The 24,847-nt window shown below is 46.7% G+C and overlaps 1 protein-coding gene across 1 annotated transcript in view; it reads right to left on the reverse strand.

Annotated features, from left to right (window-relative positions):
- Positions 1 to 1,022: 1,022 nt before the first annotated feature.
- Positions 1,023 to 24,847, reverse strand: part of EPHA1 (EPH receptor A1) — a 34,966-nt gene continuing 11,141 nt past the window's right edge. Inside the window, exons 3-18 of the mRNA XM_030020630.2 lie at positions 20,315 to 20,590; positions 18,307 to 18,697; positions 13,317 to 13,472; positions 12,053 to 12,385; positions 10,690 to 10,814; positions 10,426 to 10,585; positions 7,778 to 7,874; positions 6,922 to 6,977; positions 6,523 to 6,645; positions 6,243 to 6,428; positions 5,737 to 5,798; positions 5,142 to 5,351; positions 4,315 to 4,464; positions 3,407 to 3,600; positions 2,932 to 3,087; positions 1,023 to 2,060 (exon numbers count right to left, since the gene is read on the reverse strand). Of these exons, the coding sequence (XP_029876490.1) occupies positions 1,982 to 2,060; positions 2,932 to 3,087; positions 3,407 to 3,600; positions 4,315 to 4,464; positions 5,142 to 5,351; positions 5,737 to 5,798; positions 6,243 to 6,428; positions 6,523 to 6,645; positions 6,922 to 6,977; positions 7,778 to 7,874; positions 10,426 to 10,585; positions 10,690 to 10,814; positions 12,053 to 12,385; positions 13,317 to 13,472; positions 18,307 to 18,697; positions 20,315 to 20,590 (2,754 nt within the window). The 3' untranslated portion in view covers positions 1,023 to 1,981. The remainder of the gene's footprint in view (positions 2,061 to 2,931; positions 3,088 to 3,406; positions 3,601 to 4,314; positions 4,465 to 5,141; positions 5,352 to 5,736; positions 5,799 to 6,242; positions 6,429 to 6,522; positions 6,646 to 6,921; positions 6,978 to 7,777; positions 7,875 to 10,425; positions 10,586 to 10,689; positions 10,815 to 12,052; positions 12,386 to 13,316; positions 13,473 to 18,306; positions 18,698 to 20,314; positions 20,591 to 24,847) is intronic.

The following is a 24,847-nucleotide window of genomic DNA, read 5'->3' on the forward strand; positions in this document are numbered from 1 at the left end:
AGTATCCTCTCTCCTGTCCCTCTGAATGGCAGCACAACTATCTATCTGATGTATCAACCACTCCCAATTTTCTATCTTCTGCAAGGATAGGCTAAAGTTTACATATACATGACACAAGCTCATCATCTTGTCAGCCTCACCAGGGCTTATCTTCTAGCCTGGATACCTACCATGTAGCAACTTTATTTATTATCTGTACTTCATGTTAAAGACACCTATTACTAAGACTGATATACTAACAAGACTCACAGTAAGAGCTTATCTTGTCAGCTGTCTCCCTTACTACAGTTGCAGTGACTTGAGTAACTGAGGTACCTGTATACTACGGTTCCTTGTGTATACTCTGCTGCTTTTCATGTTGCATAGAAACTTCTTGCTTTAAGTTGCAGTTGTTTAGATCTCTGCTACTTAACCCTTCTGTCATTTATCATTAAGCAAGACCTTCCCAGGAGAGTTAATTTGTAGCCTGAAGAATTTGGAGCATTATACAATTATGGAAACACTAATAGCTATCTACAGCAAGTTAACTGATTGCTGAATGGCTAGCACTCACCTTCTTTACCAACCTAGACTTAGCTCAAGCACTGAAAAATAAATCTTGAGGTGACTGTTCTTCCCAGGTTAGGAGAAAGTCTTAGGAACAACAGAGTGAGATTCCCCCCGAGACAGCCTATTCTGCAGGAGAAGGAATTACTACTCACGTGTATTTCATCAAACTCCAGCAGTAGCTTCTAATACTTCTCATGATTTAGGAATAAATACAGCAATAAAAATATGGACTTTGCTGATGGATGGATACAGCTGTAACTGGGTCTAGAGGAAAAAAGTCTGAAGTGACCAGCTGCATATGTATCCTTTAACCCTAACACAACTGCATTTCCACATGAAATCTGCAGTTAAATGGACAAAGACCATTGGCTGAAACAACTAAACGTGGATGTAAGGACCATGCTGGAATTTATAATACATATGCTGAAGGTTCCAGTCATATTTGAAATAAGTCAAAGAACTCCAACACAGCCTGCTCTGCCACAGGTTTATTTACAAAATATTATTTACAGTTGATAACTGTCTTGAGCTGATAAATAATAACATTTCCTCCACAGAGAAGGAATAAGACAGACCACCTACACATTTTTCTGTTACAAATACCCTATCCAGCCAACAAGACTATTCTCTGTTTTAAAAAGGGGCAGAGAAAAATGAGTACCTAAAGGGTTTGCTGTCCGTGGCACAAGTAAAGATATTAAGTAGGTTGGAGAAATGTAAATCTCCCTGCTGAACTGTGCATGTGCAAAACAGCAACATGCTGAGGTTACATGATCATGCAAGTGGCAGCAGAGTATGCTGCTACTCCCAGCTTCTCCTCCAAAGAAGGAAGTACACCATGAGTTGGTGTTTAAGGCAAGAATAGCTGAATTAAAAAACATACCCCTTACCAGCAGCCTTGTGAAAGACTGAATAGTTTGTTCCTGTTGTAAAATAAGCAAGACAGAAGGCTGCTGAAGTGAGAAGGGATGTATGCCAGGGAGGGAATGGGCCCGATCCCTACATGCCTGTGTCCTTGTGCATGTTCCCTGAATGTCCCAGTCTATCTGAACCCTCATCTCTAATCTTAAAACATTACCCTCCAACCGCCTTTGTAGGTATCCTTGTGTTTCCATGTCATATACCTAGGGTCTGTAACTCCAGTATGTGGACTACAGGGATTACTTGGTGCTGCACAGAACAGGCTACAGAAGACAGGGTTGAGAACAGTTTCTAAGACCAGTGCTCTGAAACATACTGATGGCTGCTGTAGAGCTAAAGCAAGGGGGAACAGAAATGAGAGCAGGTGGTGCTGCCTCATGAGCCTTTTCAGTTCTGGCTGTTTTGCTCTGCTTGGCCCAGTCACTCATTTGGAAGCAATTGCCATAGGAATGATTCCAAGTGATATCTGGTAAGAACGGGCATTTAGCAGGCTTAAGCGAGCAATGACTGATCACTCCTTAAAGCCTTGGATGCTACACAGGATCCTCTTCTGGTGGCCTGGAAGTGACACTCCCATCTGTTTCAAGTCCCTGAAAGAAATGGGAAAAGAAAGGAAAAAAAAATTACTTGCTGTTCTTGTTCTTTGGGGACTGGGATGTGGGTAAGGGCAGAAACAGTTATCAGGCATTAGTTCAGAAAGCTTCCTTTCCCTCAGTGCCTCCTCCTATGCCTACCTTTTCTCTAGAGAAAAGAAACTTCTAGATGTTTCTGCTCTTCCCCAGCTACCTCTGCCCACCCAGTCAACTGGCTTCTCCCACTTCATGCCTAGGCCTGTGCTCCCATTAAATCAGGACTCTGCCCATGTCAGCTTGTGATAGGGGCCACAGCTCAACCCTTTAGGAGGTCAGTGCCTGCTCATTTGCTTTATAGCCAGTTCCAGCCAGGGCAGTTACATATGTCCCTGACCCTACAATGGAACACAGCTGTGTTGGTAAAGCATCTGAGTCCTTCTAAGGAGCCCAGAAGGACTTTGCTCTATGAAAGAACAGTGCCTGGCTGATGGGGGAGGGAGGGATATCACTAGCCCATGTGGAGTTCAAGGCAAGAAAATTATCTTATAAACTCCTGCAAGGGTGGGGAGATGGTCAGGTTAGAGAACTGTCTGCCGCCTATTGCTTCCCTTTGCTGTTTGTGTCTGATGTGAGTTCAGAGCAACACAGGCCCCTGAAGAGCCTCAAGGATGGACAGTTAGGGAATTAGTCTCACAGTTTGGGCTGATCCCAATTCTTGTGGGTTGATTCTTCCCTTTTAGGGCAAGAAGCCAGTCCATTTCCATGTAACTGTATAGAGAAGGATGGAGAGAAGCCTTCCAAGTAAATACGAGTGCCTGTTCAGATAGCACCGACACAGCTATTAGTAGCATAGCCTGGGGTGCCCTGGGGGAGCTTATCCTGCCCTTACTCAGCAGTGAGCTCCAGAATGGACTCCATGGTGTCCAGGCCGGCAGTGCGGAAGTTGGAGATGTAGCGCTTCATCCGAATGGATTCCAGCCACTCGGGGATGGATCGATAGGGGATCCCGTCAGATCCACTGCAGCTGGGGAGCCGGAGCGTTACCCTAAAGATAGATAAAACCCTCATTAGCCTTGCAGCTCCCTTAAATGGCCAGTACTATGAGACAGTAGCGAAAGGGCGAGCACCCTCTGCCAGGGCTAGGCCAACTTGTCGCCTTTCTGCAGAGCGAGGTCAGACTGCCCAGGGCAATGGCTATGCCCTCCGTCACCATGATGGAGAGATGACCGCCATCTTCTGCGCACAGAGCCCTCGAGGTGCCTCTTGCCAGCCTGCATCGCTAGCACTAACTCTCCTTCTGCTGGAGCCAGGGAGGTGAAAAATCTGCCAGTTAACCTCTCCTCCTCCAGTGACAGCCTGCTTACCTGGGGTCAAAGTCTGCAACGGGCCGGAGCAGCTGCGGACTTGAGATGAAATGTTGCAGCTGTGCCCGGATTTCCTGAAAATGAGGCCTCCTCATCCGATCGTGTGACCAACAGCTCTTCATGAGCTCATAGAGGATAGATGGGCAGTCCACGGGTGGGGGGAGCCGGTACCCGTCCTCCAAGCTTTTCATCACCTGCACAGAGGACACAGAAATGTGGCCAAGAGCGGAGAGCGCGAAAGAAGAAGAGCGGAGAGCACGAAAGAAGAACCAGAGACCTCTGTGGGGCTGGGAGCAGGCAGTTCACCATTTTGCACAGCGTGCAGTCGGGGAGGGATTGAAGCAGATTACACGTGTATGAAGTAGGGTTTGGGCAGCACAGCAAAGGATCAGGGGACCTAAGGGATGGCAAAAAGTGAAGTGGCATATTCATGTACTTTCAATCCCTTACTCGCTTAGCTCCCATTTGCCATTCAGGGCACGTGTTCATGCGAAGTGAGGACCAAATGATCCCGGCACAGGCCCGGTGAGAAAAGGGGAACCAGACTCTGAGGAATAATTTCAACAGCATGCGCTAACCTCACCCATGTGCTGAACCTGGAATGAGACCAGACATAACAGTCCAGAGCCAGAGGAAGAAGAGAAAGAAACCATCTCCAGACCCAAAGGCCATGACTGATTTAACCAGTCTTTAATTCGGCGCACTGCTGTTGACACCTGAACGTGGTTCAGAGGCCCGAACACTTACTGCCCTTGACTTGGTTGCATTGATTTCTAGCAGGGAGGGAGACATAGTAGTTATGTGCTCAAAAGAATGTCAAGACTGCAGGCTGAGGGAGATCTACAAAAGTTGGGCCTACATGACTCGTTTATTTTTTTAAATCAGTACTTGAGCTCGGTGTCTGTTACCTCTTGATTGGTCATGTTCCCATATGGCTTGTCACCAAATGACAGCACCTCCCACATGACAATTCCAAAGCTCCAGACATCACTGGCTGATGTGAAAATCCGATGAGCAATGGCTTCTGGGGCTGTCCATCGGATGGGAATCTTACCACCCTGTGAAAGAGCAGAGACATAGTGTATCCAGCATGTATCACTGAGTTGTATTTCTCCAGTACTTCCATGCAAGGAGCTTACAAAAAGTGGTTCAAAGACTGGGCCTGCTTCACTTGAAGTGACATGTAACCACCCCTGGGGAAATTTCTCAAAAGGACAGAAATGTTCTTGGAAAGTGAACGAGTTTAAGCCCCTGTTCAGTTGAATGCTACACAAAACCATTGCTGTGGAATTAAGAACCTGACACCAGTCACAGCCCTATTTTGGATGACACCAGACATTAGAATCATTGGGACTTTCATTGAAAGGGACCTGTAGATGTCTCTAGTCCAAACCCCTGATCACAGCAGGGCTGTCTTCAAAGCTAGATTTAGTTGAGTCCAAAAGATCAGACCTCTTATTTTGCTTCTCTTTTCAAAACCACAATCCCTCTGAATCTCTTTGCAAACAAAATCAACATGGACTCCAGACAGAAAAGTACTACCTTCCGAATCATCCACACTGTGACTTGCAGTTTTACTATGGCTTTTCCTCAGGTATTTTCCATCCAAATCTTCCCCCCCCATCTGGTGTTTCTTCACTATTGTGAAGAAATTCTGCCATTCTTATCTGGCAGAATCCCAATCGCCCTGAGACTACAGTTCATTTACAAGAGTGAAAGATTGTTTTTGCATTACCTTCGTTTCATAGGTTCCCTCTGCATCATTCTCCAATATTCGGGAAAGACCAAAGTCAGACACCTTGCACTGAAGACTGCGTGTTACCAGGATGTTGCGAGCGGCCAGATCCCGGTGCACGTAGTTGTGTTCTGAAAGGTAGGTCATGCCAGAGGCTATTCCCTGCAGCATGCTCACGAGCTGCACAGAGCTAAATTTTTCCTCATTGTCCTGCATGGAAGAAGAAGTGAGAGAAGATCCTGGTCAAGCGACTTCAATCTGCTTGGTTTCTAGTTACTGGCCTCACCAACTTATAAAAGTGGGCATTGGTGAACAAGGAAAAAGGCAATGCTGTAACCCAAAGGACCCAACAGATTCTCACTAAGGGACTGGTAGTGGTCTCCAGAGTCATCATTAGGCATCTGCCCTCCAACTGCCAAAGACAGCACTCTGGACACTGACCAAACTGGATGGCATCAAGCTTCAACTGCTGAGACTGGACATGTTAGTAAGCAGAAAGTAAGTGGATGTCTGGATCTTATTTCTAGGGTCCTAAATCCAGGTCAAGTGCAAGTTCCAGCAGTACACAAGCCTACTACAGATTGGGGTCTCTCACCCGGAGGAAGGTATCCAGCGCTCCATTCTCCATATACTCAGTGATGATCATCATTGGCCTCCCTTGAAGAAGACAAGAAGGTGTCAGCCTTTTTGTAATTCTCCTACTCTTGCCTTTCAATGCTCTCCACATTGCCCCAACACAGAGAACCATATCCAACCCCAGCCAACATCCCTACTCCACTGGCACAGCTGGCTGACGCTTCTCCTTACACCTCCCCCAGTGATTTCGTATTTCTTGTGTCACACATATAACCTCACAGCATCCCTTACACTATCCCAACTTCTTATCCACTCACCAATCCAAGAAGACCTCTCCTCACACTGCCTCATGACTCTGTTGGAAATCCACACCTCTCCTCCCTTCCTCATTCTCTGCCACAGGCTAACATGACAATGCCTGTCTTCTCCAAGCACAGCTTCTCTGACAGCATCCTCTCTAAGAAAGGTCTGAGAAATGTGCCAGTTTCTGCTTTCATTCCAGGGCTCTCTCCTGCACACTCTTACTTTTGGTGACAACTCCTTCCAGTCGCACGATGTTCGGGTGATTGAATTGCCCCATAATTGTTGCCTCACGTAGAAAGTTCCACCACTGGGAGTCTGAATATGTCGACTTCAGGGTCTTGATGGCAACCACAATACGTTCTTTCCCTGGGAGCCGCAGGGACCCACGATAGACCTCCCCAAACTCCCCTGAGGACAACCAGAGGCAAAAGGTCACAGATGAACTTGGGAATAGGCAGCAAAATAAGAGTGTGGAAGATGGGGAGAGCAACAAGTAACTCACCCTCTCCAATCACATTCTCCATAGTGACACAAGAGACGTCCAGTTCCTTAGTGAATTCCAGTACCCCTCTGCTGGGGTCATCATACGGTTGCAGGTCTACATAGGGCTTCAACCAGACCTTCTCTACGGTAAAGGGAAACAACAGAGCAAATTAACCTGTCAACTCTTTGGACAAGCTCTGTAGGGCAAAGCTACAGAAGCAGAGGTGAATCCATGGGATTCTGACAATGGCAGTAAACAAATCTACCAAACACACATTGAAGACTAGAGCTGTTATTGGAAGAAGCAAATTACATCAGAAAATCCATGCCAGTTTCTGGTTTGAAACTACTGCTTCTTTTCATTCCTTCCGACCCATTCCAGGCTTCTCCCTGGTTCTACCACCCCTTTGAAGCTCACCTCGATCAAAGCCTGAAGTATTGTAATCTGGCCGTGCTTGTCTCCGACGAGCCTGCCTGGAACATAAGAAGCAGTCATGAAAATAAAACGGTCAGCAGATAGCAAAGAGAAAAGCGAGACTTCCAGGGTGTCTGCCCTAGTTGGTCAGGGACAGAGTTCAGGGTAGCACAGAGCAAAGTGGAACCAGACACTGCAGCTACTTGGTAGAGTACAGCTAGCAAGAAAATGTGATGCTTCGTCTACATTTAGAATTGTAGCTTTGTTTCCATGCAGGTAGTTTTGTTCATCCCTCTGCTTGCTGAATTACAGATGTATTTCTATTTATTTTATGTTTTCTGTACACTTTCAGCACAAAACCTGATCTTCTTAAAACCAAACAATAGCAGCCTTAGAGACCTTTAGAAAGGAAGCAGAATTTTGTATCTGGGTAGAGGACCACTAAAGTAATGGTATACGGAAAATAGTTTGAAATGACTGGATACATGTATTGCCCCGTTAATTGATCAGCAGCTACAGAAACGATTGTACCATAACAATATTTTTATTCATCTGTCATGATAACAATATGATAGTGCTGGATTATAACAAAACTGAGAAATTACCACATTCTCCTCTGTCCTCAGCAGCAAGCATTATCTTACAGATGTATCAATCCCTCCAATCCTGCTAATCAAAATTACTTACCGAGACTCATGCCATCTTGCTGCAGCACACTGGTCTTACTCCTTCTTCTCTAACTAACCTCTACCTATCCAATATCCTGTGAGAAATCAGGGCCTCCCTCCCTTTCTCAAGCTCCCATAGCTCAGCTATTCCTACATCTATACCTTTTTCAATACCAAAAATCAACACTTACTTTCGCCGAAAGATGAAAAGTCCCAGAAACAGCCCAATAAATAGTAGAATTCCGAAGATAATAGAGACCATGACTCCACCAGAGAGAGCTCCCGTGTCTGCAGAAACAACGAGAAAGGCAATATCACTTAAAAGACCAAGAACTATTTGTCTGGAATGTAGCAACCAGCTTCTACCAGCCAACGGTATTAGGTAAGCTATGGCTATTTGCCTTCCAAGCAGCAGATTTGAGTCCTATCGTACTGTTATTCGTGTGCATGGAGCACCTTCTGGTGGGTAGCGGCTTGACTCTTGTCTACAGTCTTGGTCTTCCAGTTGAGTAATTTATCCCTATGCCTGATTTCCCACATAAATTCCATGACACTTTCAGAAATGAAGAACAGCTGTTCCTTCCCTCCCACTCCTCTCCAGCTACTCTTTCAGATCAGACCCTTCTCTCTGCTCAGTAGCTGATTCAGACTATGGCACAGCAAAGACATGATTTTCCCCAGCAGTCTAACTTGACTCTCTTCTTGTTTACTGAATTAATTTCCCCCTCTCCTTCCATCTATATCATCAGGGGTTGGTCCTTTACCTAATTACCTTGACAGAAGCCACTGTCTGCTTAGGACTTTCGAAACAAGCAAGTACTGACTTTGGAACTTGCAGTCTAACATCTTATTCCTGCTTTCTCAAAACTAAGAGTCAGGTGGTTTCATTTTTGTGGTTGGACAGCATTCAGATAGCTTTCACATAACACAGCTTGTCTTCTTCCATTTAGATTCTCAAGCTAAAGCCATCCATTTCCATACAGTATATTTGAATTCATCAGAGGAAGTGCTAAATGACCTCCATTGGTGAAGAATGTGTTTTTAAACCTTATTTCCCATAACTTAAAAAACAATTTAAAAAACTTAAAAATACCTTAATTAAAAGTGTTCATATCCATATCTAATGAGAATCTACATTTTTTAATATTTTCACTAATGAGATTTAGGAAAACATCCAGAAGAAAGAAAACTCCTAAAGAAATTGTTTCAATAAACGAGCAGATTTTAAAGCAAGGAACAGCTTGCATGACACAGACAACTGTGTCTGGAAGTGTTTCCTAACATCCAGTCCAATGGTCAGTATCTGTAAAGCCTAATTAACACCTGTTACTCTTGTTCAATTTGATGCTGACTCACGCCACTAAATTTATTAAAATCACCAGCTTAGTTACACAGAAATCCAGAGGCAGAGCTAGTGTTCTTTTTTGTTAAAATCAACAAGGCAAGATTTGGAAGGTGAAATAATATCTTTTATTAATAAAATGGACAAACTTTTAGGTACATAGGACTTCTGCAGGAAATTAAGAGACCTAAATTCTCAAATTCAGATTAAAAAAAATTGCCTCTCCCTGCAAATCTTGTTCCACCAATATCCCTAGACCATTACAGCTAAACAAGGCTTCTAGTATTATCAAAGAAGAACTCCCACCAAATGAAACCTTGCTGGCACTTCTTTTTAATCCCTTTCATATTCAAAATACCTTTGTCTTGGCATGATGAGGTGATCAACTTTTATTTTAAAAAATAATATTGATGAAAGTATTTTCTAACATGTTCTTTTACAATCAAAATCATCTAAGGTACATGTTAACTTACATATTTTCCACAGAACCCCTGTGGTACATTATTTGTTGGTTAAAGATCATTTATGTCATTATCATTTGGCACTGCAACTTCATGAAAATTTTACCAAAGGCTCCTGGTGCCAAAAAAAAGCCCAATCTTTAAATTATATTCCAATCATGGTATCACAACTCCTTATCAGCTTTTACACAGTTAACTGTTTACACTAAGGTGTGCCTTTGCTTTCTTCCATGTCTTTATTTCATGACAATAAAACTAGCCTCTCAAAGGCATCATTTCAACAGATGTATTTCCAAAATTGTCCACAGGGTCAATAGGAAGACCTGTGAATGTGTGGAATGAAGAGAGAGCAAACTCCATTACAGAAAACTTTTGATAAAGGGGAAGCCTCTGGGTAACCCAGGGAAAGAGGAGGTCGGATGTGAGGCCTGTATGAGATGTTCTCCGACACAGGAGAAAGGTCTTCTTCTTGTGGCCTCAACAGCTTGGCCTTCTACACTTCGTGCTTTGGTGAACTTTTTTCAGCAGCACACACCACCTTTTTGGGCAGAGCTACATTCAGGGGCTGCACTACATACAGTGGAAATGATAAAGCTGGAAAAAAATAGTGGTGAGGTCCTTTGAGTTCTCCTTTTCCCTAGTAACTTCCACACAAAAGGAGGCATACAGTAACCATTTTGCTAAAATTTGAAGTTGGAAACACTAGCCAGAATAAAAATGTCTTTCAGGAGAACTAGACGAAGAGCTGGTTACGTAGTTTGCCAATACAACACACAAACCTGAGACCGATCAGTTCTGAACAGGAAAGTACGAGCGGATTTTATATGACAGCAAGGAAACAGGACAGACGTCTCCTTGTTCTACATTTTTACAAAGCAACAGGCTTGGCCCTGGTGACAAGGAACTCAGGAGCGTGGTGCCTGTGCCTTGCAGCTAGCAGAACACAAGGAGAGATCCGTGTACCATGTGAATATACAACCTGACGGAGAAGTGAGTGTCTCCCAACCGAGGTTAGATACCAGTGGTTCCCTTTTACCTGGCGGAAGGGTGCGGAATTCCTGCTCCGGGGAGTAGGGCCCCGGGCCGAGGGGTGTGATGGATCTCACACGAAGCAGGTAGGCTGTGTCTGGCTGCAGGTCTCTCAGAGTGACGTTGGGCTCAAGAAGGTGCTTCACTGTGTAACGTGCCTCCTCTCCCTGCAGAAATCAAACCGGGTCAAAGTAACGAACGCACACTGAACAAAGAGGACTCTTCCACCCCTTTGGGTCAAAGGGGGAAGAACGGACAAGGCAGGAGTCACCTTCTCAAAGAACATGACCTCATACTCCACCGAGGTCCGGCTGCGCTGCCGCGGGGCAAGCCAAGAGACAGAAAGACTGCTGTCGTCTCTTTGTGTCAGGATAAACTGGGATACTGTCACCGGAGCTGCAGGGGGGGAGAACAGAGAACGTCAGGAAGAAATACAAACATAATGCAGACTAGGGCCACTCTCCACCAGAACCTCTCTCTTTCCTTCTCTGGTCATACCACGCAACTGGAACTGGCTCTCATTGCCACTGCCACTCCCTCATCTTTCTCTTCTGTGCTGAAAGGGAAATGAGGTCCCCGGTTGTAATTAATTGCTTTCCGTGAATAGTATGCTTCTACCCCAGCAGTGGAAGCATAACTTTGTTTGGCCCTCAAAACAAAATCAGTGTTCCAAGAAATTACATTTAACGCAGCACTGCACTGAAAGCGTTCGATCTGAAATAAAAACGTTAGGATTTTATGCTCTTACAGCAGCAGTAACACAACTATCCTACGTGATTTATGAATGCAGCTCCATTTCGTAAGGGTACAGTGAAATTCAATGCTCAAAATCTCTCAGCTGACTGCGAGTGCATGCTGTTCATGAATAAAAAGGTAATTCTCAACAGTCTGCAAGGACTGAAGAGTCAAGCCTGGTTCTCTCCTTGTCGTTCATCATCACCGGGAAGTGATGAGGTGAGCCAAAAGTAGCTCTGCTTTTCTATCTCAGAGTTGTGCTGCCCCCGTATAGCATCAGGAATAAAAGTCGTATTTTGTCACTAAATCAGAACTTGGGGAAAGCACCAAGGGCTGTTGAGCACTGTGATGTCACTTTTCTATAATCATGTTTCACAGCACTCTGGAAAGTAATCACAGGACAGCCAAACTAGACAGCTTGAGAAATGTGTCAAGAACTTGCATGTTTTTAACATCCTCATTTCTCCAGGCTTTCAAAGCTTTTTTTCCACACCCCCAGTTACAGCAGGGTTTCTATTGTGTTTGGTCGGATTTTTTGCAATATCCGAGTCACGCGAAATATTTCACACCACAGTCCCCGTTCTTCCTGTCACACAGGTAACAGCACTTAGGCTGGACTACACTAGTGTATGACAGGGAGGGCTTTACCCTCCTCACCTCTGTTAAGTCCTTGGCAGATTGACAGCTCTTGGTGGGCAATGATTACCGCTGGTTTGACTTGCAAGGAATACGACTGATGGACTTTACATGCCAGAGGCAGAGGTACCTTACAGTCCTTATCACACCATACTAACACATGTGGCAGACAGAAGGAGAAGGTGGAGAAAGCTTAAACATTCACAGAGATTCCTCTTCCTTTTCCTGATGAGCAGGAAGAACTTCTCTCTGCTTCTGCTAACCTGCATGTCCAACTGCGACCCAGACAGCTGAAGCAGTTCTCTGTGGAGCAGGTCCCATTCCTGAGACACCATTATGGGCTTCCACAGCAAATGTGTAGTTGGTGTAAGCTTCTAGGCCGTCCACGTCCACAGCAGGTTTAGTGAGACCAGAAGCACTGGGGGAGAATACCACACCAGGCTCACAGGGCTCACACGACGGGAAATGGCAGCGCTGACAGAAGACCGTGTAAGTCAGGTCCTTTCGCCCACCGTGGTCACTGGGTGGCTGCCACCACAGACTCAGCTGCGTGCCAATAAGGGAGAAGCTGACATTGCGGGGAGCTGAGGGGGGGCCTACAAGAAGCATGAAAGAAAGTATTAGAGCCAGCTGTTAATACCCAAAGTACTCTGGCAGTTTCCCATCTGCTGATGCATTTCGAACGGAGCCCTCTGCCCGCCCCAGCCTCTGCCTCTCTGATCTCTCATCCCCATTTCCCAACGTTTTGTTTCCTCCCATCTCCTTGTTCACAGAATCACGGAATGGTTTGGCTTAGAAAGGACCTTCACATTCACAGATCACCTAGTGCAACCCCACTGCTGTGGGCAGGGACATCTTTCACTAGACCAGGTTGCTCAAAGCCCCATCCAACCTGACCTCGAACACTTCCAATGATGGGGCATCCCCAGCTTCTCTGGGCAACCTGCTCCAGTGTCTCACCACCGTAAAAAATGTCTTCTGTATGCCCTATCTAAGTCTATTCTCTTTCGGTTTAAAACCGTTGCCCCTTGTCCTGTCACTACAGGCCACAGTAAAAAGTCTTTCTCCATCTTTCTTATACACCCCCTTTAAGTATTAAAAGGCCGCAATAAGGTCTCCCCGGAGCCCTCTCTTCTCCAGGCTGAACAACCCCAACTCTCTCAGCCTTCCTTCATTACGAGAGGTGTTCCAGCCCTCTGATTGTTTTTTGTGACCCTTTTCTGGACTCACTTTAACAGGTCCACGTCTCTCTTGTACCAGGGACCCCAGAGCTGGACGCAGTACTCCAGGTGGGGTCTCACGAGAGAAGAGTAGAGGGAGAGAATCACCTCCCTCAACCTGCTGGCCACGCTTCTTTTTATGCAGCCCAGGATACGACTGGCTTTCGGGGCTGCAAGCTCATATGGCCAGCTCATGTCCAATTTTTTGCCCACCAGTATCCCTAAGTTCTTCTCAGTAGGGCTGCTCTCAGTAAGTTCATCCCCCAGTCCGTGTAAATATTGTTCTTTTTTTCCATCTGCGACTCACGGGTGCAAGCAATGTTCTGGCCCTCCGAAGGTGCTCGGTAGAAGCCTGCATTGCAGGAACAAGACGTAGCCCCCAACTCATTGGACAAGCTGTTGGGGGGGCACTTCAGGCAGCGTTTAGTCTCCAGGGAGTGACGGTAGAATCCTCGCTGGCAGGCTGTGAAAAGACAAACAAGTCAACATAAGATCAGTAATAAACCGAGATCAACAAGAAACCACTGCCAGTTTTGTTGAGCTTCTTGAACACTCCTTTATCTGCTTGCTTTTCTTCCATTTTCTTAGCTCGCAGAAATATTTAGGTTGGAAGGGGCCCCTGGAGGTCACCTAGACCAATCATCTTCTCAGAGCAGACAGAGAGGAGATGCAAACTCAAGGTAGGATCAATGTTACGATAGGCCTTGTAGACTGAAGAAGGGGGATCTCATTCCTCACAGATGCTGTACGAAAACAGAAGCTGGTCAACCTCAGAGCCTTCTTTCAACATAAACCCACACTGGTCCCTACCTTGCCCTTCAAGCTTTCCACACCATAAATAAGAGCTGTAAATACTAGCTCCAAGTCCTTGCACTCCTCAGAGTCCTCTGCTCGCTGACTTCATATGGGATAGCCAGTGGGCTTCTTAGCAGAAGCATCTTTCCTGATGTCAAGTGTTGTACCAGAGCATCACCCAGCAGGGCCCTGGGGAATATCTAGATAACTATCAGTTCGCCTAACAGCACTGAGTGTAACCAGCTAAGGAGCCAACACAGACCGCAAAAGAATAGGTGCCACATGCTTTCTATTTCTAGTCCTACAAAAATAAGCAGCCACATCCTTCTCTAAGTATAACATCGGACACTCTGTTTTTGCTGCACTACTGTTAGCTTGATCTACAGAAGCACTGGTCTGTCTACCAGTTATCTCAAGGTCAATGCTTCATCTCTATAGTTTTGCAGCAAGGAGAAAATGAGTGAGTGAGGGTTGAAGTAACCTGTGAATTTAATGGTTTACTGGCCTGTGCTAAATGAATCTATCAAATGTTCTTAAACTAAAGAAACAAACAATCTATCACTAATCTGATGGTTGAGGAATGCACGCACTAATTTTCTGCCACGGCATTTACCTTGCATTTGATTTGCGCATTGAGGGAATGATCCTTTTCATATTGTGCTATAAAAGCAACAATGTTCTGTGTAGTCCCTCAGGAGATCCCAAAGGAGAAAGCCATCTGCTCAGGAGCCTGACACAAATGGCTTACTGCAGTGGAGCACAGCATAGGAAATTATCCTTTGTACAGAAGACAAAAAATAATCCCACCTACCACGTGACACAGAGGGAACACCTGAGGGACCCCAAAAAATTTCCACTAACAAAGGCCAAACAAGACTCCACACCATCAGTCTCAGGAAGAGTCATTATCCTCACTGTACGTTGAGATCTCGCTCTAGATCAGAGAAGTGGCTTCAGCTCATTCCTGTTGGTCCCCCCTCTTGCCCTGGGATGGCAGGCAGACTGCCCCAATAACACTGGATGATGACAACTGGCCTATCAGTTCCATAGTAACACCATTGCACAACCATTTGGGGAAACTGTGACAGTACACAGGCCAAAAGGATTTGCAGCAGTGAAGCCTGAAGAGCACGGAAAGAAGAAATAATCACAAGAAGTAGGAGCAACCAGCACCTTGCAATTTCGGGAAATAACCACTCAGGAAAGTCTATCATTCTGAGCTACAATCATGCAACTATGTGGTCAGTGATAGCAAGGGCTGTTGAAAGAATTGAAAGGCTCAAGCATTGATTGTCACCAGCCCAAAGAGATTCCATTTATATTCCAGATATGGGCAAGAAGAAAGGTTACTTTGGTCTCCAGGCTGCTCACGACCAAGAACGCTTCTACATGCTGGAGCAAAGATGAAAGCTTTGTGGCCTCCTGCCACTATGCTCCAGCATAAGATTTACTAAATTCCTAACACTGGATCAGTTTGGGTCAGGAGAGCTTTGACAGCAACATGAAATACAAACGAGGCGCAGGGCCACGGACTTGCATATCGCAGAAGTTTTGATGTTCCCTGGATAATACTACCTGCCACGAATATCGGACGACATACACACCCTCTTATTATCAGGCTGAGACAGTCAGCAAGTCAATCAGGTAAATCTGGGGTTGGGGACCTTCGCAAGAACAGTTAGCTCTGATCCCAAGAGAGCCTCCGTCAGGCCTCCGCTCCTCCAGCCCCCGGTCCACATCTGCCTTACCCGCCGGCGCTGCCGAGACCCTTCAAGCAGGAGAGCTGCCACCCACGGAGATGACAGCGCGCCTCGCAGCGAGGGACCCGGACGGGAGACGTGGGGGCGAAGGGACAAACCCCGCGGGTAACCGGGCAAGCCACCAGCCGGCCGGACCGGCTCACACCACCTCGGCCCGTGCCTCGATCGGGAAACTAACCGGGAGGTGCAGGCAGGAGCGGAGTCCCCCAGCTGCCCGGCACGGCCCCGGGGTCGGCGCCGGCCTTCGCCGGACCGCACCAACCGCTTGCGGCGGCGCCCGGCGCCTCGGATCGGCAAGCGGGGCCCACGGCACCCGCCGCGCCGGCCGGCAGAGGGGGCTGCCCGGCACCGGCGGAGGCGCAGCCCGGCACCGGCGGAGGGGGCTGCCCGGCACCGGCGGAGGCGCAGCCCGGCACCGGCCGGGAACGGCGGCGCGAAGCCTCCCGCTCCCAGCGCCCGGGGCCGGCCCTGCCGCATGAGCCGGGGGCGGGGGGCGAGGAGGGGCTGCCCGGCTCCCATGGCTGCCCGCCGCCCTTCCCTGGAGGCTCCCGGCTGGCAGGTCTCAGCTCCCGCCCAGAGCCCCGCTGGCCCCCGGCAACTGGTTTCCCCGGCCCTTGGGTAGCCGGCTGCGGGCGACGTGATGGGGGGGAAAAAAAAACCAAAAAAACCAAACAGGCGTGGGAAAGGGTCTGCTCAGCACCGCTCGCCACGCACCAGAGGGCGGAGAGGGTGGCGGGGGCTCTCCCTTCGTTCCTTATTCCTGCGGGAGCTCAGAGGGAGACGGCCAGCGAGCACCGGGCAGCCTGCAGACGCCGGAGCTGAGCTCGGCTCGCCGGCCACCCTGCGGAGCCCGTCAAGGATCCAGAACGCAGGCCAGGGGCACAGCCGGCCTTCGTGTTCAGGGCAAATTACATACCTGAGGAGGTTAATCGCAGGGCTCGGGGTTTATCGGCAGCAACGTCTGCAACGCTACGGGAGGCTGAGATGGAATGCTCTGGGCTGGCACGGTTTTTCTGGGATCGTGGGATGGCTGAGCCGTTCTGTACCCAGCAGAGCTTTATACGGCTGGGAATTCCAGCCGAGAGGCTGAGCGAGCTAGTTAAGAACCTCAACCTCCAGCTTTCTGTTGCCTCCTGTTCTGCAACAGAGGTCAGGTTCTCCTCCCTGTTATGAGGCAAAGGTTTGGCTTTTTTTTTTTTTTTTTTTTTTTTTAAGTTCCTACTTAAGGCAAAACTCAGAAGACACTGCCAGAAGGTCTTCCTCCATCCTGTCCCCCTTTACATGTTTGAAGGAGAAGTCCTTCCATCTTCTGAGGACAAAGTAGAACCTGTGACCTCAGCCTTTAACCTGACCCGGATTGTTCCCAGTCCTTTGTGCAATGCCTGGTCTTTTCTGCTGAGGGAGAGGGCCCCAAGATAACCCCAGCAGGCAACTTACATTCACCTTCTCCTCTGATCCTCCAGTAAGACACTGCTCTGGACATGAAGTACCTCTCCCTACCCCTGCTAGGTTCTCCCCTCTGCCCTTCCTCTGCTGGGAGACCTCCCCAGTCCCTACCGAGCCTACCAAAGACACTTCTGGCTGCAGCTGTACTTGGGCAGAGTGGGATAAAAGCACAGATGTAGAATGAACCTATGCTGTGATAGCAGTCGGGGCTTGTCCAGACATGACAGCTTCCCTGCCCCTTCCCAGGGGAGTGCTCTCAGGAGGGCGGGGAGAGCTCTGTAGCACCTAAGTGGAAAAACTGGCTGGGCTGTGCAAGGAGAGGGGATTGCTGGAGGAGGGCAAGGATCTTGTGCTTCAACCTTCACCAGCTCCCCAAGAGAAATGAGCAGCAAGCGGTGGGGATTCATAGAGGCACCAGATCCTTGTAGCAGAGCAAAGGCAGAACAAAGCAGAGAGACAGGGCACCAGCTGACCCTGTAAGCAGTGCATGGATTCCTTTTTCTATATGCCTTAGCCTCGTGCCGTATGGCTCTGACAACAAGAGTGGAGATGTGCTGTCTTTTACCTCCCTCTGTGCAGCAATACATATCCCCCCAAACACCACACATATCCTCTCCCCTGACAAACACACAAAGTTGCCCTAAGAAGCTGAATCTCGTCACCTCTGTGGCAAAGGGAGCGCCCTGCACTGCTTGCTCCAACAACACTGCCTGGTGCTGTGGCTCCAGTACCCCAGTGACTCCTATGCTTGCTAATTGCTATTCCTCAGAAATGAGCCAGGCGCTGACAGTATTGTGCAAGGTGCTTTAAATGGTTTCTCATGGCAGAGGAGCCATCCCAGTCCAAGCAGAAGGGGACACAGAGGAGAAACTTGCCCCCCTCTGGCTCCCAGCTTTCCAGTCACAGGACAAATACACTGTTCCGTGCATCTGACCTGTCTGCCCTGAGAGAACAAGGCTGCCATTTAAGGTTTGGGAACCAGTTGTTGAGTGAGTCAGTGTCAATCACACAGTTACAGCTCGCAGAAACTAGCTCCAGAGCTGAAGGCTCCTGGATAAAGCCCAAGAGGGAGTGGAGAGGTGTGTGCAGGTCTTACACCTGACACACGGGGAGAAAAATCACAATTGAAGAAGAGAAGCTAAGGATGGGAGGAAAGGTGTAAGATACACCTGGCAGGCACGAGAGAGGTAGACCACGCTAACTCCCCCGATCCCGCTCCATGCTTACGGATGCTCTGATCTCTAGCTCCCTGGAACCTCTCCATGGCCTACAGCCAGTGTCTGTCTGCGTACTCACCTACGCAGCTCCCGTCGACTTCCTCAAACCCCACAGCACAAAGGCATCGGCCCATTGGTACCAGCCACTCCCCGTCAGTGCTGCAGTGCATCCTCGGGGGAGAGCCCGCTTCTTCAGCTGCATACTCCACGCAGACCCCGGGCACTTCTGTCAGCCCCTCTGAACCCGCCAGCGTCTCTGGAAAACGGGCCAGGCCCCGCACTGCCTCCGGGCAAGTCTTGTAATACACTCGGACAGACACCATCGCTACGCAAGCCCCGGAGTTCTGGAAAGCCAAGTAGAAGCCCCGGCGAGACAGCTTCCCGATGGGGCACACTTCTGTGTTCAGCTGCATGGCGCCCGATTCGATGTCTCTGCTTGTGAAGCTTCGATCTGCCGCCACGGTGTTGAGCTAAGCGAAAGAGAAAAAGGCAACAGCTTTAACACCTGGGCAGGCAGCAGCAGCTGAGATACCCACGCCTCCCAAACTTCTTTTACACTAAGGCCATTTAGAAGCTGCATGGTCAACTGCTTCTAATGCCAGTGCACCGCATGCTTTCTTTGCGCTTGGAAGAGGTGTTAACAACAGGGTCTGCGTCCTGTCTTGCCTCCGTACTTTCCATCATCTCCTCGGCAGTCATTCACTGGTCTTATACAGTACCCTATGTTCTGGGTCTCTGATCTCAGAGGTCTTTAGGAACTGCCCCTAAAGGAGCAAATCTCCCTTCTGTGATATTTTGTTTGCAAATTGTATGCAGTAAAATCACAACATGGCTTAGAGTTGTGTTTTAAAATTGACCAGTGAATTACAGCCACCTGTTTCTAGGCTATACTTGATGCAGATCAGATCATCTACCGCAAGGTGCTTCTCATGCGGCACTCAACACATTTCAGCACTTTAGATACTTGGGTGAAAAATGCTCCCATGCTCTTACATTGCCACTGCCTCAGCAAACGAAGGATAAGAGAGTGAGTGAGAGATGTTTTCAATGCTTGGGCAAATAGGAAAGGCCTCCATGACTTCATGTGATATGGAAAAGGTGGACTACAGGTGAGGTGGCCTTTCTTCTCAGAGGCAGAGGCCTGATAACTGATCCTCTCCACCGCATGCCCCTCTCCATTGCATGACACCACCCGCTCCACGTAGTTGGATCTGGCAGCGGGATCATAAGGCAGGTTTAGAAGTTGTGGAGATATCGCACAAATTCACGTGGCAGGCTGCAGGGGAGGTGGAGCAGCACTGAGGAGGGAGGGAATCAGTTACCCAAGTCCTGCTCTGCCTGTGGTGGCCTTTACTGTTCTTTATTTTCATCACATGCCATTTAAACTGCAGAGGAAAGGGCAGTCAAATAATTTAGGTCTGTGGCTTCTTTTAGGACAGAACTGGGTTATAGAATTTCCTCTACAAAAAGGCTGAGGTTCCCTGTTCTGCAATTCAAATGTTTCCATGGCAAGAGGGCACCATGTTGGGGGAAACAGCAGTTAAAATACAGCGGTGCTAAATACTTTCACACAGGGGAGAATTTCATTATAGCAAACCATCAACTCCAGTTTTAGAAAATAAGACCCTGTATCTCGTAACAATCAGAGTAAATGATCAGGAGCACTGAGACCTGAACTGGATTCTGTTCTTCACTTGGTCTAATCTTGCTTTATTACCTAAGGCAAGTCAAATTCCTTTGGTCTCTGCTTTACTATTTCTAAAAATTGGTGTAACCATCCAGCACTGTTACAACCCTTTAGAATCCTCACCTACATGGTGTCCAGTTAAATAAGTGGTTACGCAAAACGGAGGTACAGTCTCATTTGAAAACTCCTGTGCCTCCTGTGGCAAAGACTGCTCTGAGCATCACAGAGGGCACTAGGGACAAAGTTTATTCTAAGGACAACGCTTACTATCCATGCCCCTCCCCAGATGCTGGTTCTCCTGGCCTCCCCCAGCCAGCAAGACACACCTAGTTTAAACTGAAAGATATGACTAGTTTAAGCTGAAAGATATGACTCAGTCTTCACCCCCAGCGCTACAGACCTTGATGAACAGCGGGCGGCGGAACTGGATCCCAACATCTTGTTCAGACTCCATGTAATAGAGATTGAAGGTCTCTTTGCAGGTCACCACTTCACCTTTGAAGCTCTTGCAGTCCCTCACAGTAAACTTTAGCTCCACATAAATGCGGGAGGCTGCCTCACCCCGATAAATCCAGTTGGTGCGAAGCCAGTGATCAGTGTCACCCTCGGAAAGCACACTGCAGTCCTGGTACATATAGACCGGGGTACCATTTATCATCTGCTGCACTTCACTCCACTGCTCCCAGGGTAGAAGAAAACACACATTGTTAGACAGATGTGAGAAACAAGTTTTGCTTCAAATATGACAAAATCGCGCCTAAAAGATCGATTCCCACATAGCATTCGGGGCTCAAAGCCTGACTAGGCAAAAGGTCTCCTACACTGAGCAAAAGCTGCATCTGGTCTAGAGCCCTGTATCTGCCTAAACTCTTTACACAGGGAGCAAAGAGGATACTGTAATTAGGATCTGACTTCAGCCAAATTGAAGGGAAGCGCTGTACCCGGACCCTTGCACATCCCCTTCATCCTACCTTGGTTCCAATTTATTTCTTTCATACACTGCCTTATCTTAGATTGAGAAAAAGACCCACTACTCCCATGTATTGGCCACTTTGCCCTGCCACCATTTACACTCAAAGTGTACAGTAGGACATACCAGATCAGGACTATTATCAGCCCCTGAAAATAATACACAGCACTTTGGGGTAAGAGAAAAGATGGCCTGACATAATGGGAAGGTCAATTGCAGAAGGACTGTGCTAGAGCAAGCACTCATTAATTTGGAGTTCACGCTTCTTTTAAGTGTGATATTTTGCAAACCCTAATTTAACTATTAAAACTCAGTTGATTTTCCTGACTAGGTTCTGCTTCTTCCCCAGGCAAACAATGGCTGAGAGGAGGACATGGGCCCAGCCGGTTATATGACCTCACTGATGCTATTTGTATGAATCCAATAGGGTTTGACATGTATTTTAACATACACATTTGCTCAATTTTATGTGGTTCTAGTTTTGTTTCCTCACCACTGGTCAGATACGAAATGCAAAGAATATTCACTTTCAAGTAAGTCACACATGAGAACTGAAAACTTGGAAAGCAAGGTTTTGTCCACAGGGAAAATAACTTAGAACCTCTTTCCCCCCGTGCTAAGATTGCCTTTCTCATTATGCTTTAAATGTTTAATCAAATTAAATTGAAACAAGTGCCCACATAGGTATTGGCACAAGTTTAAGCATCTTGGTTTTAAATCACACCCCAGGTTAAGATGCAATTTAAACAAGGCCTCAGTCTCTATATTACTCTAGGCTTGTCAGGTCTCATGCACTGAGCGTGAGATTCACACATTTCTCCAGCAGCACCACCACCACCTCCTGTACTCGCAGCACAACCCTGCAGCCTCTCTCCTAGCTTCCGATCCCACAGACCAGGTCACTCTGCCAGGGGAACGCAAGAGATGGAGCCACAGAGTGCCAAAGGAGGCTCTGCTTTTATGCCGTACCCGCATACCTCCTATGCAGCCCCACTCTGAAAACTGCCAGAGTACTTTCTCCAAGCTCGCAAGCCCTGCTGATAGCAGGAGCTCCTATCTGGCTGATTTCAGCCATTCACCTAAGCGCATGCTAGCAGTCTCCTCCCAGGAAGTTCTGTGGATGGTATCTATGTGTCCCTTCTTGTTTCCTTTTTCTCCATGTAATTAATCACCAGTGTTACCCCACCCTCTTAATCTGATCCAGCTGGCATATACCGGCACCACACAGGATTTACACTTATTTCACTTACTGGAGGTCAAAGGACTTAGGATAACAAGAAACAGACTGATTAATCCCAATTGATCAACCGGAAGGGGCAATCACTTAATCACCTCTTGCACTATTTCATTGAAAATCTTCTGGAAAATGCTGCAGAGCTGAATTTACAACACATCCTGAGGTATATTGAAACAGAAGAAAAGAAGTTGGAAAGGAGAATAAGAGCAAAGTAGCCTTCATAAGAAACTGCCAATGTCAGGACTGGCTTTTAGAAGCATTTTTCCATGGGTGTCTGCCTCCACCAAGCTGATGGGAAAAGCATAATTGCATTTGAAGGCCAGGAGTTAGACAAGTTTCCATTAGCAGTTTATCCTAAGGCAGTACCACAGACAAGTGTCACCAGAAAGCAATTTTTGCATGTCTCACCAAAAGACATGAGCTGTTGTGATGCATGTCCTGAATACACCATTTTCAAAATTTAAGTGCTACCGGACCAAAGTTTCATTTTCAATAGCGACAACTCTAGCAGAAAAATTTCCTTTAAACTCTACTGCTGGAAAAAATCCAACTGCTAACTCCTGTATTTCTTAGCTCATCTCAGCCCAGCTTCTTCCAGACTGAGCTCTTCAGGGCAAAGATGCTTAGCATTGACTATTGCACAGTTTCACATGCAGTGTGGTGCAAAGAAATAACAAGGGCGTCAGACTTGGTTTTTCTAGACTCTACTGCTGATGGCTAAAGGAAGTAAAATGAGGATATTATTTATGCTAACAATACAGAACTATTGTTAAATATGCTTGTGACTTCTTTTCATTATTCAGTGAAGCTTTTAAATTCAAAGTAGTAGAGGAAAACTGTTACATACAACACTTAATGAAAGGGTGATGAGGCCAGAAGTTGCTAGGCAACTGTCTCACATCCTCAAATAATCTGCTGCAAAATCAAAATGTATGCCTCTGATTTTTAATGTAATGTTCTTAATAAACATGTGTGGTAAAGTCTGGCTCAATCAATATTAATTACTTGGCTCTCCAGTGTGTCTGCCAATGACACTGAATCAACCTCCTTTGATAATGTAACTTTCTACCCATTTCATTCCAGACACTGCATCCTTACTCCAGTCATCAGTTTGGCCATAGGATGGGAAACATTGTTCTCGAAGTGGGGGACAGCACGAGTCAGGCTTCCTCATTTTAGCAGTGAGTGAACTGTGGTTTTATGATGCTACAAGCAAACTTTCTCATGAGATTCAGAATCATAGAAAGACTAAGGTTGGAAAGGACCCTTGGAGATCATGTAATTCAGTTCCCTGTTCCAAGCAAGCTAAAGAGCTCTTAAACTCTTTAAATGTTATTCTTTAAAAGTCCTTTTAAATTCAAAATTCTTTTTTAAATTTAAAATTATTTTTTAAGTTTAAACTGTCTTTAAACTTTTAAAACCTTTTAGAATTCTTAAAAAGTTGCTAAGAAAACAAAAGCCAATGCATCCAGGAGAGGGCCATAAATTAGTAGCTTGACTTTCTAAAAAGTCTAAGGATGTAGCCATTGGATTTGAGAACAAAAGGGTGTTCTGTACTTCTCAGGAACACATATACTAACACAGGCACTTAGTTCCAGAGATTTGTTCTTGAAAGTCTTGGTCTGGTGCTATAATACAGAGCAAAATAATTCCAGCACAGCAATTAGTGTTAAGTGAACGACAACCTCAAAGCAAAAGTACTATCTCAATAACCTCAGAACACTGCAAGTTTAGGAAGAAGGAAGGCAACTTTCCTCCCATTGCTAGGTTGGATTCAATATACAGAAAGCAGTGGTGGAGACGAGCTGTCTTTATGAAGGCAGTTCAGAATTACTTGAATGACAGTCTGGAAGAGCACCAGTAGGTATCTGTAGTAAACAGTATCAGTTTGGTCTGCCATGTGAGTAAAAATCCAAAGATAAGATAAGGTACATGCCTTTTAATATCTGCCTTGATCGACTCTGAATTGATTATACAGTTTGAAGGTCTGAAACCTAAGGAAGGCTTACTCTGCCTTTTTCTATAAATGAGCCTTCTCTAGGTTAGGTCTGTGTCAAGGAGTCTATCTATCTAGGACAACCTGTGATTCCTCCATCCATCTGTGGGCTACTCTTCCTAGGATCTGCCATAAGGTGTAAGACAGAAACAGAGACAGCTGTTATGTCTTCTTGGAGCTACTGCCAGGCTCTGCAGGCATCAATACCGTGGTGTCTTTTGGGTTTAGTCTTTTTTTATGTGGGAAAAAAACCCCAACAATTTTTTTGTGATGACAAATACAAATTGATCCTTGCTAATAAAGAGATAGGCTACCAGTGACAGAGCCAGCAGACTGTGACAGTATTGCAAATCCTTAGGCTCAGACTGGAGTCAAAACAGCTTGTGGCTCGCAACAGTAATGCTGTCTCCATCTCCACCTTGCCAGGGACTTGCCCTGTCTCCTTTCAGATAAGAGCCTGCCTGCTGTGACCTGTGTTTCATTTGCTTTCACATTAGCTTAGCACAGTGGCTTCCAATCCTCGGAAAAGGCACAGCGATACTTTTAAGAGACTTACAGAAGGCAACAATGAGGCAAACATCTTGCCAATAGGCTTAAAGTTACTGAACCAAGATGCATGTCTCCACTGGAAAACTTAGGAGTTCATATACTGAAAACCAATAACTTGTTTAACTTTGGGTTAGAGAGCTGCACTATGATGGAAAGGCCGGCTGAGTTAGTACAGTCAGCT

The sequence above is a fragment of the Aquila chrysaetos genome, chromosome 7 (genome assembly GCF_900496995.4).
Source record: "Aquila chrysaetos chrysaetos chromosome 7, bAquChr1.4, whole genome shotgun sequence".
Taxonomy (NCBI): Eukaryota; Metazoa; Chordata; class Aves; order Accipitriformes; family Accipitridae; genus Aquila; species Aquila chrysaetos.